Genomic DNA, 14,948 nt, shown 5'->3' with positions numbered 1-14,948 from the left:
CAATGTACTTCTTTTACATAATTTGCTTTATTGTCTTCGTATTCTTTGTTGAAAAGCATACCTAGGTAGGCTCCAGTGCTGCAAAAAACTATTTGGGGTTTCATGTCACTTTAAGTGGTTGCTGCAGGCTAATCACAGAGAATGCTTTTGCTAGAGACATGGGGCTCCATGTACGAAGCAGCGAAAGCTGCTCCGGAGCCTTTGCGGGGCAGGTTCGCATATGGGAGCCTGCTTCCCGCAATGTAAGAAGCAGCGGTCATTAGACCACTGCTTCCTACACCCTACGCCACCTCTTAGGTGGCGAAGCAAAATCACTGAGAGCACGCTCGCTCTCGGTGATTGACAGCCCCTTCAGTCGCGTGATTGGTCGCGCGATTGAAGGGGCGGGCATTACACACTCCGATGAGTGTGTAATGATACATACGGGCAAGCGGATCAATAGAGCTTTAAGCTTTATTCATGATATGCATTTAATTAACCATTACCTATCAGTTTATCTTTGTATATATCATGTACAATAAACCATTTCCTATCATTTGTGCTAGAAAACCAGGTCCAATAATCCAGCAAAAATACTGTTAGGTCTTAAGCTGTTATACTCACTAATTTGTCATCTTCATTTATATCATGACTTGCTCCTCTCACCGGCTCCCAAGGCCTACAAGTCAACCAATGCTTACTTATTTGTATTTACTATGAGAAAACCAATTGATTCACAGAAGCATGTCAACAAGCTCCCTGAATTCTGCAATATACTCCATCAATTTGACCAATTGTTCTACCAGCTCATTGCTTTCTTGATTCAAAATACATTTTTGCCTATCTTGTCTACCCCCATGCATCACCTAGATAATAAAAGGTATTGTCAGTGTATTCATTCATGTCCACTTTTCTGTCCATGCATTTATTGCAACCTGATGTAGCTCTGTAATATGTTAGGGATTTATAATTAAAAACATTTAATAGTTATAATATCTTACACACTAACACTAATCCTTACCAATAAAAATAGCATACAGACATTCACAAGAAATTGACAACAAGGAGAATGGTTCTTGGTACCTTGGTTACTTTTGGTTTTCCTTCTTTGTACTCAATCTCTGTGTAATCCGAGGACAAAAGGTCACTGCAATAAATAAATAAAAATATAATTCAGTTAAATTCAGGCACACATACAGGCAAACTCACTTGTGGAATGTGTCCTTGCATATTATTAAGAAGCCTCCATTGATCATATTTGTGATATTAATACAAAAATACATTTCTTTTATGACAAAGCTGATGCTCCAGATATAGCATGGATGATGCAAACTGTAAATTACTTAAAAGAACAGTCTAGTCCAAAAAAAAACTTTCATGATTCAGATAAAGAATATAATTTTAAACAATTTTCCAATTACTTGTATCACCAATTTTGCTTTGTTCTTTTGGTAATTCTTAGTTGAAAGCTAAACCTAGGAGGTTTATATGCTAATTTCTAAGACCTTGAAGGCCGCCTCTTCTCTTAGGGCATTTTGACAGTTTTTCACCACTAGAGGGTGTTAGTTCACATGTATCATATAGATAACACTGTGCTCACGCACGTGGAGTTCAGGTGAGCCAGCTCTGATTGGCTAAAATGGATGTCTGTCAAAAGAACTGAAATAAGGGGGCAGTTTGTAGAGGCTTATAAACAAGGTAATCACAGAGTTAAAAAGTGTATTTATATAACTCTGTTGGTTGTGCAAAACTAGGGAATGGGTAATAAAAGGATTATCTATCTTTTTAAACAATAAAAATTCTGGTGTAGACTGTCCCTTTAAATCTGTTCTGTTCAACATGCTGTTTAGGTTTATATAGTGCCTAACCCTTGATAACTTAAGTTTAGATTATCTTTTTAAGCTCTATAATAATCAAAACACCACCTAGTACAATGTGCTTATTCTTCTTTCTGGTTTATATAAATTAAGTAAGGGCTATATATACACGCTTTGGTTACATATCCTTATTTGCAGGCATTTTTATGCTTAGCAACATTTAGATACATCTATCTCTCGTTGATGTAACATGGGTTAACTCATAACATCATGAGTCACTATTGTATAACGTGTAGTGTGTTCAGTCAAAAGATGCCAGTCTGAAAATCCTTATCCATGTCTATGCATAAGCACTATCACCTAGATTATAGAGGGTAGTTGACGAACTCAACAAAAGTTGCGTTATTTCACCCTCCATAGCGCTGCCATTACAAGTTTTTGAAAAGCTGCCTTGTATGTGCGATATGGTTGCATTAAACAAGCGCTGCTTTGACGTGCTTGTGCACGCTTTCCCCATAGACATCAATGGGGAGAATAAGGGCTTCTAAAATCCTAATGGCTGTTCAAATCAGCCAATAGGATTTAAGCAGCTCTCATTCATATTGGCTGATTTGAATCAGCCAATAGGATTGCAATGGTACCCCTAGTATAAAATGGGATGCCTTGCATTTGAATCCTCAGTCTGCGGCGGACGATCGCATGAAGAGGACCTTCACGTCAGATCAATGGACCTCCGCCTGGACCTCCGCCTTGGACCTTCGACTGGACCTCTGCCTCCATGCATAGATCGCTCCGCCTTGGCAGCGATGAAGAAGATGCTGGTCCCGTGATGGATGAAGATGGAGCCACCGGGATGAAGATCGTTCAAGCGGGACTTCAGCAACTGTGAGTACCTAAAGAGGGGTTAGTGGGGTTTTTTTTAAGGTTTTTTGGGGTGTGTTTTTTTTTAGATTAGGGTTTGCGCATTTCTTAAAAGAGCTGAATGCCCTTTTAAGGGCAAGAAAAAGAGCTGAATGCCCTTTTAAGGGCAATGCCCATACAAATGCCCTTTTCAGGGCAATGGGTAAATTAGATTTTTCTTTATATTTATTTTGTGGGTTTGGGGGGCGGGGGTTTGTATACTATTAGGGGGGGGTTGTTTTTCTTTTGTAGAAAAAGAGCTGATTTCTTTCTTTTGATTTCCTTTTAAGGGAACTTGGTAGTTTATTATAAATTAGGGTTTTTTTATTTTGGGATAGGTTTTTTTTAAGCTATATAAAAAGGGGAGAGTACACTGAGCGCCTGCCTCAGAAAGGACCTTTAGCTCTGGAAAATTGACTCCTAGTAGTCAAAATATGAAAATATGGATATGTTGAATGAATTCCAAAGCGCCATTAGAGGCTGGGTCTGAATACATTTTGGAACTACCCAAATATGTATAAAATACAATTAAAATGTATTATTAATACATATAGACAAACATGGATCCATGTGATATACAAACACAAACCATAAAATGGTTAAAAATACAATACAATATATTACAAGTTTACACATTACAATACAGTTTAAAAACAATGGATGTCCTTTGACAGATGACCGGTGAAGTGGGCGTTTGAGAAACTCCGATTGTGTAGTGACTGCAACTGGATGTAGTACTGCAACTATGTGTTTATTAACAAATGTTATATAAAAAAATAATTATTTACAATAAATAAATAAGTGAGTTGGAGTAGTTAACTAACAATTCAATAGAGATGATAATTCACTTGTGTTACGGTGTGTAAAGTGATGAACTACAAATTAGAAATCATTAACAATTCATTCCGAATAAAAACTCATTTAAGTGGTGACGGTGTAAAAAACTATTGATAATTACAAGTCCAAAATCAATAATGGTGATCCAAATAAATCAATAGTGTGTTTCTAAATAAAAAATCAAAATCCAACAGTAATATACTGACTGTGAACACTGTGTTAAAAAATGGCAAAAAGTGGGATCAAATTGCAAAAAGTCAAAATCATAGCACACACTGAATCCTAAGGTGTAAAAGTCTCTTAGCTGAAGATTAGAGGTTGTCGGCATCCAAAACAAGGGGGTGGCGTGCTCTTCTTAAATACCAGACATTCCCAGGTTATTCCTATTGTAATACAGAAACACACAATAGTGCAATAGTTTATCAAGACGGTCTAGATGCATTTCGGTCTAGACCATCTTGATAAAGGTCTAGAATAGACCGAAACACGTCGACTGGTAAGCTTAATTCCTATTATTGTCCACTTTTTAAAACTCTCTGCACTATTGTGTGTTTCTGTATTACGATAGGAATAACCTGGGAATGTCTGGTATTTAAGAAGAGCACGCCACCCCCTTGTTTTGGATGCCGACACCTCTAATCTTCAGCTAAGAGACTTTTACACCTTAGGATTCAGTGTGTGCAGTGATTTTGACTTTTTGCAATTTGATCCCACTTTTTGCCATTTTTTAACACAGTGTTCACAGTCAGTATATTACTGTTGGATTTTGATTTTTTATTTGGAAACACACTATTGATTTATTTGGATCACCATTATTGATTTTGTTTTTTTTTTGTTTATAAATTTTTATTGAGGTACTCAAAATAGGCATACAAACAGCATAAGTATATAACGAAAATGGCGTACATATAGTTTTCTTAACATGTTACAAAATTAAAAACTGAAACAGAACAATAGAGTTAGTTTGTAATGCCTATATAAAGGGAAACCTTCTCAAATGAACACTGGAGGTCCACTAGGGACCGAACTTAGGGGAAATAACTGAAAGTGAGGGAAGGTAAAGGAAAAAAGAGAGACCACTCTTGGATCTCACTACTGAGACCTCAGGTTTTATAGATTAAGTTTCGATGAGGTTTTATAGATTAAGTTTCGATGATGCTAATTATCTTTCCAAAAAAGTACTTACAGTAAACTATAGTTGACTGCTCCAAAAGCGTCACGGTAAGACCCTCTTGGGTCTGATATATAAAAAATATAGGTTGTTATTGATTGGAGGTATACTATGTGGTTGGGAAAGAACTGTGGTTAAAATGCGGCATAGAAAAGACAAGCCGCGTAGTTAGCTCTCCTGCAATAGGAGATCCATTATGGTGGTGAGGGGGGGAGGAGGTGGTAATAAGCCGCCTAGGTAGTCCTTTTAAGCTAAGAGGTATATTATATGGTGGGAGGGAAAGGAAGGTAGTCAATACAGCATAGCAAGTTATTTATATACTGAGTATAGGTAAGAGTAGGGGAATACCTAATCAGGGGGATCAAAAGTTGTACGTTAACAAGATTTGCATAAGGTATGGAGTTTATCTGACATGCAATGCGAGAAAAGGGTGCAAGTGGGAGCAGTAATAATGCAGGACCTGCCTGCATAAGAAGCACTCTGTAAATCTCCATAGTAAACTGCACATTGTAGTGCCTCTAAATCAACATCAACAGGGTGTAGATTTGTACTCCATGACTTAAAGAAGACTTAATAAAAAGATTTAAACCAGGTAAGGTAGTGGGAGGTAGGAGGACTTGACTTAAAAGCACTGTAAGGTGACCTAGTGATTAGATTGGGAAATTATCTGGAGTGTTACTCGGTATGAACTGGATTACATAACCATAGTAGCAGAACTATTATCACGCTTAAAATGGACTAGAGTGGTCTGCATGACAACTTTACGTGTCAAAATAAGGTAGGGGAGTCTACGTGTTGTAGAAAAATATAATTAGAACAAATGGTGCGTATGTCGGATGTGGGTTGGGAGGTGGAACGAGTTTTACTCAATATGCTCTGTATCTAATCTTATATTCTTGTATCCATATATGTTCGTAGTGAATGAGCAATAAAAAATATAAATTATAGGCTAAGGATTAACAGACGTTATGAAGATGTAAGAACAGAAATACTAAGGTAGCAAAAGGAGGATGCATGAAATGTAGCTCCAGAGTAATGTTCTCCAGATCACAGCAAAGTGTATCATTTAACATTTAGTGTCGATAAAAACCCTACTTTTATAGTGTGAGAAAATACATGTATGATTGTAAATAAATGGTTTAAATCACACCCTGTTGTTACTGGAGTCTGCATTGAATAATGGGGTATAAACAGAAAACTCTGAATGTCCCTACTTTTTAAGTGATGTAAGTTATATCTTATAGAAAAAATAACAAATGTCCTATAGTTATTATAGGGAGAAATAGGTCGAGATCTAATAACATTTACCATTTTGTTAGCATAGCGTTTTTGTAGCTGTAGGAGAAACTCACATAAAAAATAGTATAGTAGCTGCTATATATATCAAGGACTTCTAGGATTTGAAACGATGAGTGATAAGTAAATGAGTTGAATATGAGCTCCCTACAAATTTGTCTTCCCTCAATGTCCATTAGGCATAGATTGTAGGCTAAAGCATATATAGTAATAACTTATACCCTCCACTTCAATAGAACATTATCCAAATACTAGTACAAAACTCTGGCAACTCAAACCTTTCCTTGTGATCATGATGTAATGAAGCCCCTGTAACATGTATTTCTGTATATATAAAATTAGATTATGGAGGCATGCCACCTCGGCCGCTGGAGGCATACCGCTTGGTACAAGTCAAGGGGTTAGGTAGGAGAGGACAGATAGTAAGACACACTAGAAATATTCATCTAGATAAATAGTTACAAGCAACTACACAGTAAATAGGGTATTGGAGAGGAAGAAATAGTCACACCATCAAATACGCAATATTAACATCAGCAGTATATAAAAAAGATCATAGTAATGAAGTAGGACAATGAACCGTTATATGAGACATCCCATGGTATACTGTAATGAGGAGACCAAGCTTGCTAATACCACAACGCTAGCCATCCCTGCATGATCATATAGGACAGTAAATTTTCCTGACCCATCCTCTAACATACAATTGCAATGTAAATGCCAGCAGACTCATCTCTAACTGTATCTGTAAGCAGAGCATAATATAATCAGGAATATAATACAAGTAGAAATGCAAATGAATGCTGTCAATAAAATAAAGGGTTCTGTGTTGCACACAAAGCAGTCAGTATCAGGCTCTCAGAGCAATAGCTATTAGTATAAAGAAGCGCCTTAGATTATAATCATGAGTTCCATTTACCACCAAGTCAATGTCTAAGACCGTATCCTGAATCAGGCTGACTAGCAAAGGTAGCAAACATCGAGTCAGTGTTTATCCAATTCCTAGCCTGTCTACTGCCGGCCAAAATTCTCTTTGTCGCATTGGGAGATCTACCGTTCCGACATCATCCCCTTGTATAAGGGCCTTGGCAGAGCAACAGACCATCAGGGTGAAACTGCCCAGGATCATAGCGGAGTCAAGAAATCCCGCGCCTTTCAGCGATAACATAGGAGCTAAATTCCCAATCAGTCGATCCATATGACAGGCCGAAAAAGACACGGGCCTGGTAGGCAAGACTTCACCCACCTCCTGAGTGGCCAAGGTGCGGCTCTCTCAACTAGCCCGTATGTCAGACCCTCCGGTCCCAGGATCCCCACTCTCAGGGGTCAAAGGCTGCAATGCGATGTGGCTCAGGTTAGGAGGCGACATAGCGGGCTCTGTCACGGTCGTCTGTTCCTCAGGAGGTTGTTTAGTGATCGGGCTCTTGGAGTGTGCCGCACACTTCGCAGACAGAATGGGTGGATGAGCTGTGATTGCAAACAGCACAGCTCTGATATCATTATGGAGTTGTTCAAAATGCTGCGACACAGCGATTTGCATTGTGCGCTCCCACTTCGTAACGGCCTCCATGCTGTATCTCTTTGGTCTGGAAGTTGTATTCCAGATCGTCTCAAACTGCTTCCCTTGTTACTCAGAATAAAGCCCAACGAGGGTGGGTATAGTTAGGGACTAGTTAGGGATCCAAGTATTAGGTCATTATTCCCCAAAAGGGTGATTTTAAATCTCTCTCTTAACGGAGCTCCCTTTTCCTGTAATTTAAATAGACATAGAAGTACCACCATTATTGATTTTGGACTTGTAATTATCAATTGTTTTTTACACCATCACCACTTACATGAGTTTTTATTCGGAATGAATTGTTATTGATTTCAAATTTGTAGTTCATCACTTTACACACCGTCACACAAGTGAATTATCATCTCTATTGAATTGTTCTCACTTATTTATTTATTGTAAATAATTATTTTTTTATATAACATTTGTTATTAAACACATAGTTGCAGTACTACATCCAGTTGCAGTCACTACACAATCGGAGTTTCTCAAACGCCCACTTCACCGGTCATCTGTCAAAGGACACCCATTGTTTTTAAACTGTATTGTAATTTGCAAACTTGTAGTTGTAATACATTGTATTGTATTTTTAACCATTTTATGGTTTGTGTTTGTATATCACATGGATCCATGTTTGTCTATATGTATTAATAATACATTTTAATTGTATTTTATACATATTTGGGTAGTTCCAAAATTTATTCAGACCCAGCCTCTATTGGCGCTTTGGTATTCATTCAACATATCCGTAGGTTTTTTTTTAAACAGGGTATTAGAATAGGAATCATTTTTATTGTTTTGGATAATTTTGTTTGTTATTTTTGTAATGGTAGTTTTTTATATTTGCAATTTTAGTGTTTTTAATTTTTTGTAATTTTAGTGCTTTTTATTTTTGTAATATTAGGTTTTAGTGTAAGGCAGCTTCGGTTTTATTTCACAGGTAAGTTTGTATTTATTTTAAATAGGTAGTTAGTAAATAGTTGATAACTATTTACTAACTAGTCTACCTAGTTAAAATAAATACAAACTTACCTGTGAAATAAAAATAAAACCTAAGCTAGATACAATGTAACTATTAGTTATATTGTAGCTAGCTTAGGTTTTATTTCACAGGTAAGTATGTATTTAGTTTTAAATAGGTATTTAGTTAATAATTGTAAGTTTAATTTAGCTCTATTTTAATTATGTTAAAGTTAGGGGGTGTTAGGATTAGGGTTAGGGTTACGGTTATGTTTAGGGGTTAATATAGTTTAATTTAGGTTGTTGCGATGTGGGGGGCTGTGGGTTTAGGGGTTAATAGGTTTATTTAGTGGTAGTGATGTGGGAGGCCAGAGGTTTAGGGGTTAATAACTTTATTTAGTTGCGGCGATGTCGGGGAGCGTCGGAATAGGGGTTCATATATTTATTATTTATTGCAGCAATGTTGGGGTGTGGGGGAATAGGGGTTAATAAGTTTAGTATAGTGGCAATGATGTCAGGGAGTGGCGAAATAGGGGTTAATAAATTGTATTAGTGGCGACGATGTCGGGAGCGGCAGATTAGGGGTTAATAACTTTAATATAGTCTTTTGCGATGCAGGAGGGCCTCGGTTTAGGGGTTAATAGGCAGTTTATGGGTGTTAGTGTACTTTGTAACAGTTTAGTTAAGAGTTTTATGTAACAGTTTTGTTGCGTAAAACTTATAACTACTGCTCTCAGATGGCGGTACAGATCGTGTCGGTATAGGGTGTAACAAAATCTTTATAGCCTCACCACACAACTCGTAATGGCAGCGCTATGGGAATTCCATTAAAAAATTACATTTTTTTGAGTGCGGGACTGACGTTGCGTTACAGGCTAACAGGCTTGCGGTACAGCTATACCGACAAGACTCATAATGGCTGCGTTGCTGTTTTAACGTTGAAATTACCATTTTTTCAGCATTAAAACACGAACGCACAGCTCGTAATCTACCTGTATATGATTTGCATAATCAAAAAATAAATATTTTTACCCTTGATTTAGCTTTGTTTATATATATCAGTTGCAAAGATTTATTTTTATTTCATATTTTGTATAATATTTGATGTTTGTCCAGGTGTTTCAAGCTTAGTAACACTTTGGTTTAATTCATTAAAGGGCCAGTAAACCTAGAAAATAATGTTATATAATTCTGCACATAGTGCAGAATTCTATAACATAATATTAGTGCTAGCTTTATACAACCTAATATTGCCGCTGAAATTTTATAAAAAAAGAGGGTTTTTCAGACCCGCCCTCTGTACTCTACTGAGCGGGTCTGGTTTTCCCTCAGAACGCATCTGGTCAGCTGTCTAGTCACAGCCCTGCCTGACGCGCCATTACACTCACAGCGGGAGCGAGCTACACTGAGTGTAATGGCACGGTCAGGCAGGGCTGTGACTAGACAGCTGACCAGATGTGTTCTGAGGGAAAACCAGACCCGCTCAGTAGAGCACAGAGGGCGGGTCTGAAAAACCCTCTTTTTTTTTATAAAATTTCAGCTGCAATATTAGGTTGTATAAAGCTATCACTAATATTATGTTATATAATTCTGCACTATGTGCAGAATTATATAACATTATTTTCTAGGTTTACTGGCCCTTTAAGTAATAAATCATGGCTTAAATATATTAAAGGGACAGTAAACCTAAAAAATAATGTTATATAATTCTGCACATATTCATGACATGTTGCCCAATAATGCATAATAGTGTATGTACTACACTTGGTATACAGTATTTGTTTTATACTGGTATATAGTTTGCTTTGAAATAAAAAGTAAAATAAAAACAAATACAGAATAAAAGTAACTGCCAAAGACAAAGTGCAGACCAAACATTACACATTTATTATAATTAAATTCACATTGATAAACCAGTTAAGTAATATAATAATTTCCCATAAGTTGCAGATTATTGAATCAAACTGTGATAAAGATCAGTCAGTGTCATATTAAATAGTACTTGAATCATAACAGGGAAGTCCTGGGAAATATAATCGTGCAGTGGTAATATATGGTTAGGCACAAGTCATCTAATTTACTTTAATATAATCTGTAGAAGGTAAAGTGGAACATTATTTAAATATTTGATTTAAAGGGATACTAAACCTGGGTAGCTCTTGCTGATTGGTGGCTAAATGTAGCCACCAATTAGCAAGTGCTACCCAGGTGTTGAACCAAAAATGGGCCTAAGCTTTTAGTCCTGCTTTTCAAATAAAGATACCAAGAGAACTAAGAAAATTTGATAATAGGAATAAGTTAGAAAGTTGCTTAAAATTGCATACTCTATATGAATCATGAAATAAAAAAAATTGGGTTTAGAATCCCTTTAATCACTTAAAACCCCTATATGTTCATATATTAAAAGTTCAATCACATAAAGTATCACCAATTTATTTTAATGCAATTTTTGCTTCACTATACATTTTTAGTGGAGTAAAAACTTAGCAGTAAACAAGTGTTACTATAATCTTACCAATGCAACAGATATCCACACTAAGGGAAAGTGTAATCCTGCAGCAGAGCTACCTTAGTATAACCCACAATATAGATAAGTTAACAGTAAGTGGCAGAGGCACCGAAAATTCTGTCTCATCTTATCCCCATCCATTTAATATCAGATATACCTCACAGATACATCTTACAACTCAACATTTAGTTATTAACTTATTTTCGCCAATCAGTAATTAATTCTTATAAATCCTTTGTTGAAGAAGCAGAAATCCACTACTGGGAGCTAGCTGAACACATTTGGTCAGCCAGTAACATGAGGTATATATGTGCAGCCACCAATCAGCAGTTCCTGGGTCTACCTAAGTATCCTTTTCAACAAAGGTTACAAAAAGAAACAAAACAACATAGATAATAGAAGTAAATTGTAAATATGTTTAAAATCACATGCTCTATCTAAATTATGAAAGAAAAAAAATGAGTATCATGTCCCTTTAATTAATGTAGAATGGTATGTTCAGAACCTCAAACATCAGAATATTTAAAAGCTGAATCTCCCAAACATCATTTTAAAAAATGAATGAGAGCATTTTAAAACTTTGTATTGATTATTTTTACTTAGCCTGGAGTTGCAGAGCTAGAAAGATATATTCAATAAGACTGAAATGCTCTCAACATTGCTGGCAGTCTGAGGCTTTACTGTACAGTAAACAACACATCATCTGTTTCCTTCTCTCCCAAAGGAACATAAACATCTATAGCTAAACAGCACTATATTAGCACTAACAAACTGCCTACATTTAGTGTCCCCAAAGTAGCACATAACTGATAGTTCAGATAATATATCTTTTATCCTGCTATTAGTTCTGGTATCATGTGGAATCTGGGGCCAAATTGATTTAAATATATTGACATATATTTCTAATTGTAATTGTTTATTTAAATGTTAAAGGGACTATAAAGACCACTTTCCAATTTATTTTTATTAATTCATTTGTTTTATTATCTTGGTATCCTACCAAGGATATTAAGAGCTAGCTGGTGATTGGTGGCAGTTCATATATGTATCTTGTCATTTCCTCGCCAGGTGCATTCAGCTAGCTGCCAGTAGTGCATTGCTGCCCCTGGGCCTCCTCTTCAACGAAGGATACCAAGAGAATGTAGTAAATTTGATAACAAGAAAATTGGAAAGTTGTTTCAACTTGTGTGCTCTATCTAAAATCATGCTAGGTTAATTTTGACATTGCTGTCCCTTTTAAGTGTTTAGAGATTTAAATCTGCTTAATTTTTTATTTATATTTTATTTTATTTTAGTGTGAAAGTTCCCTCTTGTAATGCAGTTACAACTGGTTCTTAGGTTAACCCTTTTTTTCTCAATGGAGATTATTAAATGTTGGATCATACGTTCTACTAAGGGGCATATAACTTGTGTTCCCATTACATTATATATAAATATACCAATACAAAGGGTCTGCACTCTCTGGACTTGTATAAAATGAATATTTTAATCAACATGTGATGTTTTGGGGATCAAACAGTCCCATTCATCAGAATTAAATATTCATTTTATACAAGTCCAGAGAGTGCGGATCCTTTGTATTGGTATATATATATATATATATATATATATATATATATATATACACATACATATGCATACATACATACATACATACACACTATATTTACTGGGCCCTGGACATGTCCGGCTAAAATTTACTGGGCCCTGAGGTTACCTGGGTTGATAATCGCTGGTCTAGACTGTCCCTTTAATGTTTTTAGGATTTTTTTTAACAGACGGTGAATATATGTGTGTGTAATAGTTTATTTTAATGTGTTTGTGATGTGTTTTTGTGCAATTTTTTTTTAACCCTTACACTTTATGCTAGGTCTTCTGGCATGCTAATCTGTTGAGCGCAAATTGTGCTTGTGCGCAATTGCTTAGTTTCAACTTGTATATGCATGCTAGTTAGAGTGGTCATGAGATTAACATACATTAGCACTCCACTTGTAATCTAGCCCTATATTTATATACTTACAAACTTAAAAATAATATTAACGCATTCTCTTGGGTAAAAAGATGAGTTTATTTTTCAGACGGCAGCAAACTGAGTTGAGCAGAGATAGAGAAGCTTACTTACACACAGAGGCATGCACACACACTCACATATACACACTCTCATACACTCAAATACACAATAACACACACTCATACACACACACACTCTCATACACTCAAATACACACATTTTCATACACTCACATACACACACACTCTCATATACACACACATTCATTCACACATACTCATACACATACATTTTTACAGACACCCTTATACGAACATACACACACACAAACATTCATACATGTGCACACATACATATACATGACTTTTCACCCATACATACATATACGTGCATACACACGCATACATACATCCATACATATGCATGCATTTATAGATATACACACACTTGCATATATTCACAAACACACATACATGCATTATGTATATATACGCACACAGACATATGTATACATATACATGCATACACACACACACATACATAAATAGGTATTCATACATATACACACACTTGCATACATACACACACATATACACAGTCCATGTGAACTCTGCAAAGAAACTGCAACTGTTTCCACTAGATACAATTAGCTCTACCATTGTACCAGGGACCATGCTTCTCTGCAGTCTCCCTTCACTTAATTTCATCAGAGAAGACAACGGAAAGGAAAACAACCATAAATAATACTCCTCCTATATCCGCCCCCTTCTGTCTCTAAATGCCAATGCGCAACACAGCGCAATAGCCTGCAGCCAGGTAATAGCCAAGTTTGAAATAAAAAATGAACATTGAACTACCAGCATAAGGAATACTGCACCTGCTTAAAGCTGGCCTGTATATCATATGTCATGTGTAAGAATCTACCTAGGTGTGCTTTTCAACAAAGAACCAAGAGAACAAAGTAAATTTGATATTAGAAGTAAAAAATGTTTTTATTGTAAGTCCTTGTTTCCCGTTCAGTAAAGACAAGTCCAAAATGCCCACACCTAGAGGCGCTGCTGCTATTGCTATAGCTATGAATGGAATTACAATGGAAATCACTTTGTTCTTCATAGCTGCTACTGCCAAATGATCCATTATTATCAGTGCAACACTCGGATTGCTGACAGACTGCAGACGTTTCAGCAGCTCTGAAGCTTCAGTTCTGCCTTCAGAAGCCAAGATTTGATTCTCTAGTTCAGCAGCACATGAAATACTGATTCATTTATTTCTAAACGACAATTACTGTCCATCTGCAATACCCCTGTCAATAGAAAGTGTTTTCCTGTCTGAGGCCTGTGGGACACTATGAGGGCCTTCAGCACTAGTTATGTGGTCCTCCCACTTCCCAAGTATGAACCCTTTTTACAGGGACCACATTTTATTCCAAGCTTTTTATGTATAGCACTTGGTGATTGATGTTTTTGCAGTATATTTCTAATTTCCGTCTGCTTCTCTTATGTATAACTGGCTCCCCCTGTCCTCTCTGTGTATACAAAAGTTATTCTAAGAGGTTATATATAAAGACTGATAGTCTGCACAGACACCTAGTCAATAGAGTCTCCAATAGAGAAAGTTTATGTAATTCATTTTTACTTTATTAAGGGCTCTATTGCAATGTGTCATTTTTATACGGTCTGAGAGCAGCTATTTCATTTAGCTGAGAACAAAGCTAAACATCCATGCTTACACAATGGAATGATTGCCTAATCAAAATATGTCAGTCTAGTTTTCTATTTAAGAGCAGTAACAGGCAATGAGAGTGGAATTTGATTTGTCTTAGATTCTGGTACCAGAACATGTTGGATCCTATTAACACCTCTATTTAGCAATACAATATAAGTAACTGTAAAAAAAAGTCCATTTATCTTCCC

At 36.3% G+C, this 14,948-nt stretch overlaps 1 protein-coding gene across 1 annotated transcript in view; it reads right to left on the bottom strand.

The window, feature by feature from the left end:
* The window catches only part of ADAM23 (ADAM metallopeptidase domain 23), a 292,223-nt gene that overhangs the window by 196,589 nt on the left and 80,686 nt on the right, over positions 1-14,948 (bottom strand). Inside the window, exon 4 of the mRNA XM_053698649.1 lies at positions 1,063-1,126. Within this exon, the coding sequence (XP_053554624.1) occupies positions 1,063-1,126 (64 nt within the window). The remainder of the gene's footprint in view (positions 1-1,062; positions 1,127-14,948) is intronic.

This window comes from Bombina bombina, chromosome 1 (genome assembly GCF_027579735.1).
Source record: "Bombina bombina isolate aBomBom1 chromosome 1, aBomBom1.pri, whole genome shotgun sequence".
NCBI classification, from domain to species: Eukaryota; Metazoa; Chordata; class Amphibia; order Anura; family Bombinatoridae; genus Bombina; species Bombina bombina.
This window is presented reverse-complemented; position numbering and strand designations above follow the sequence as displayed.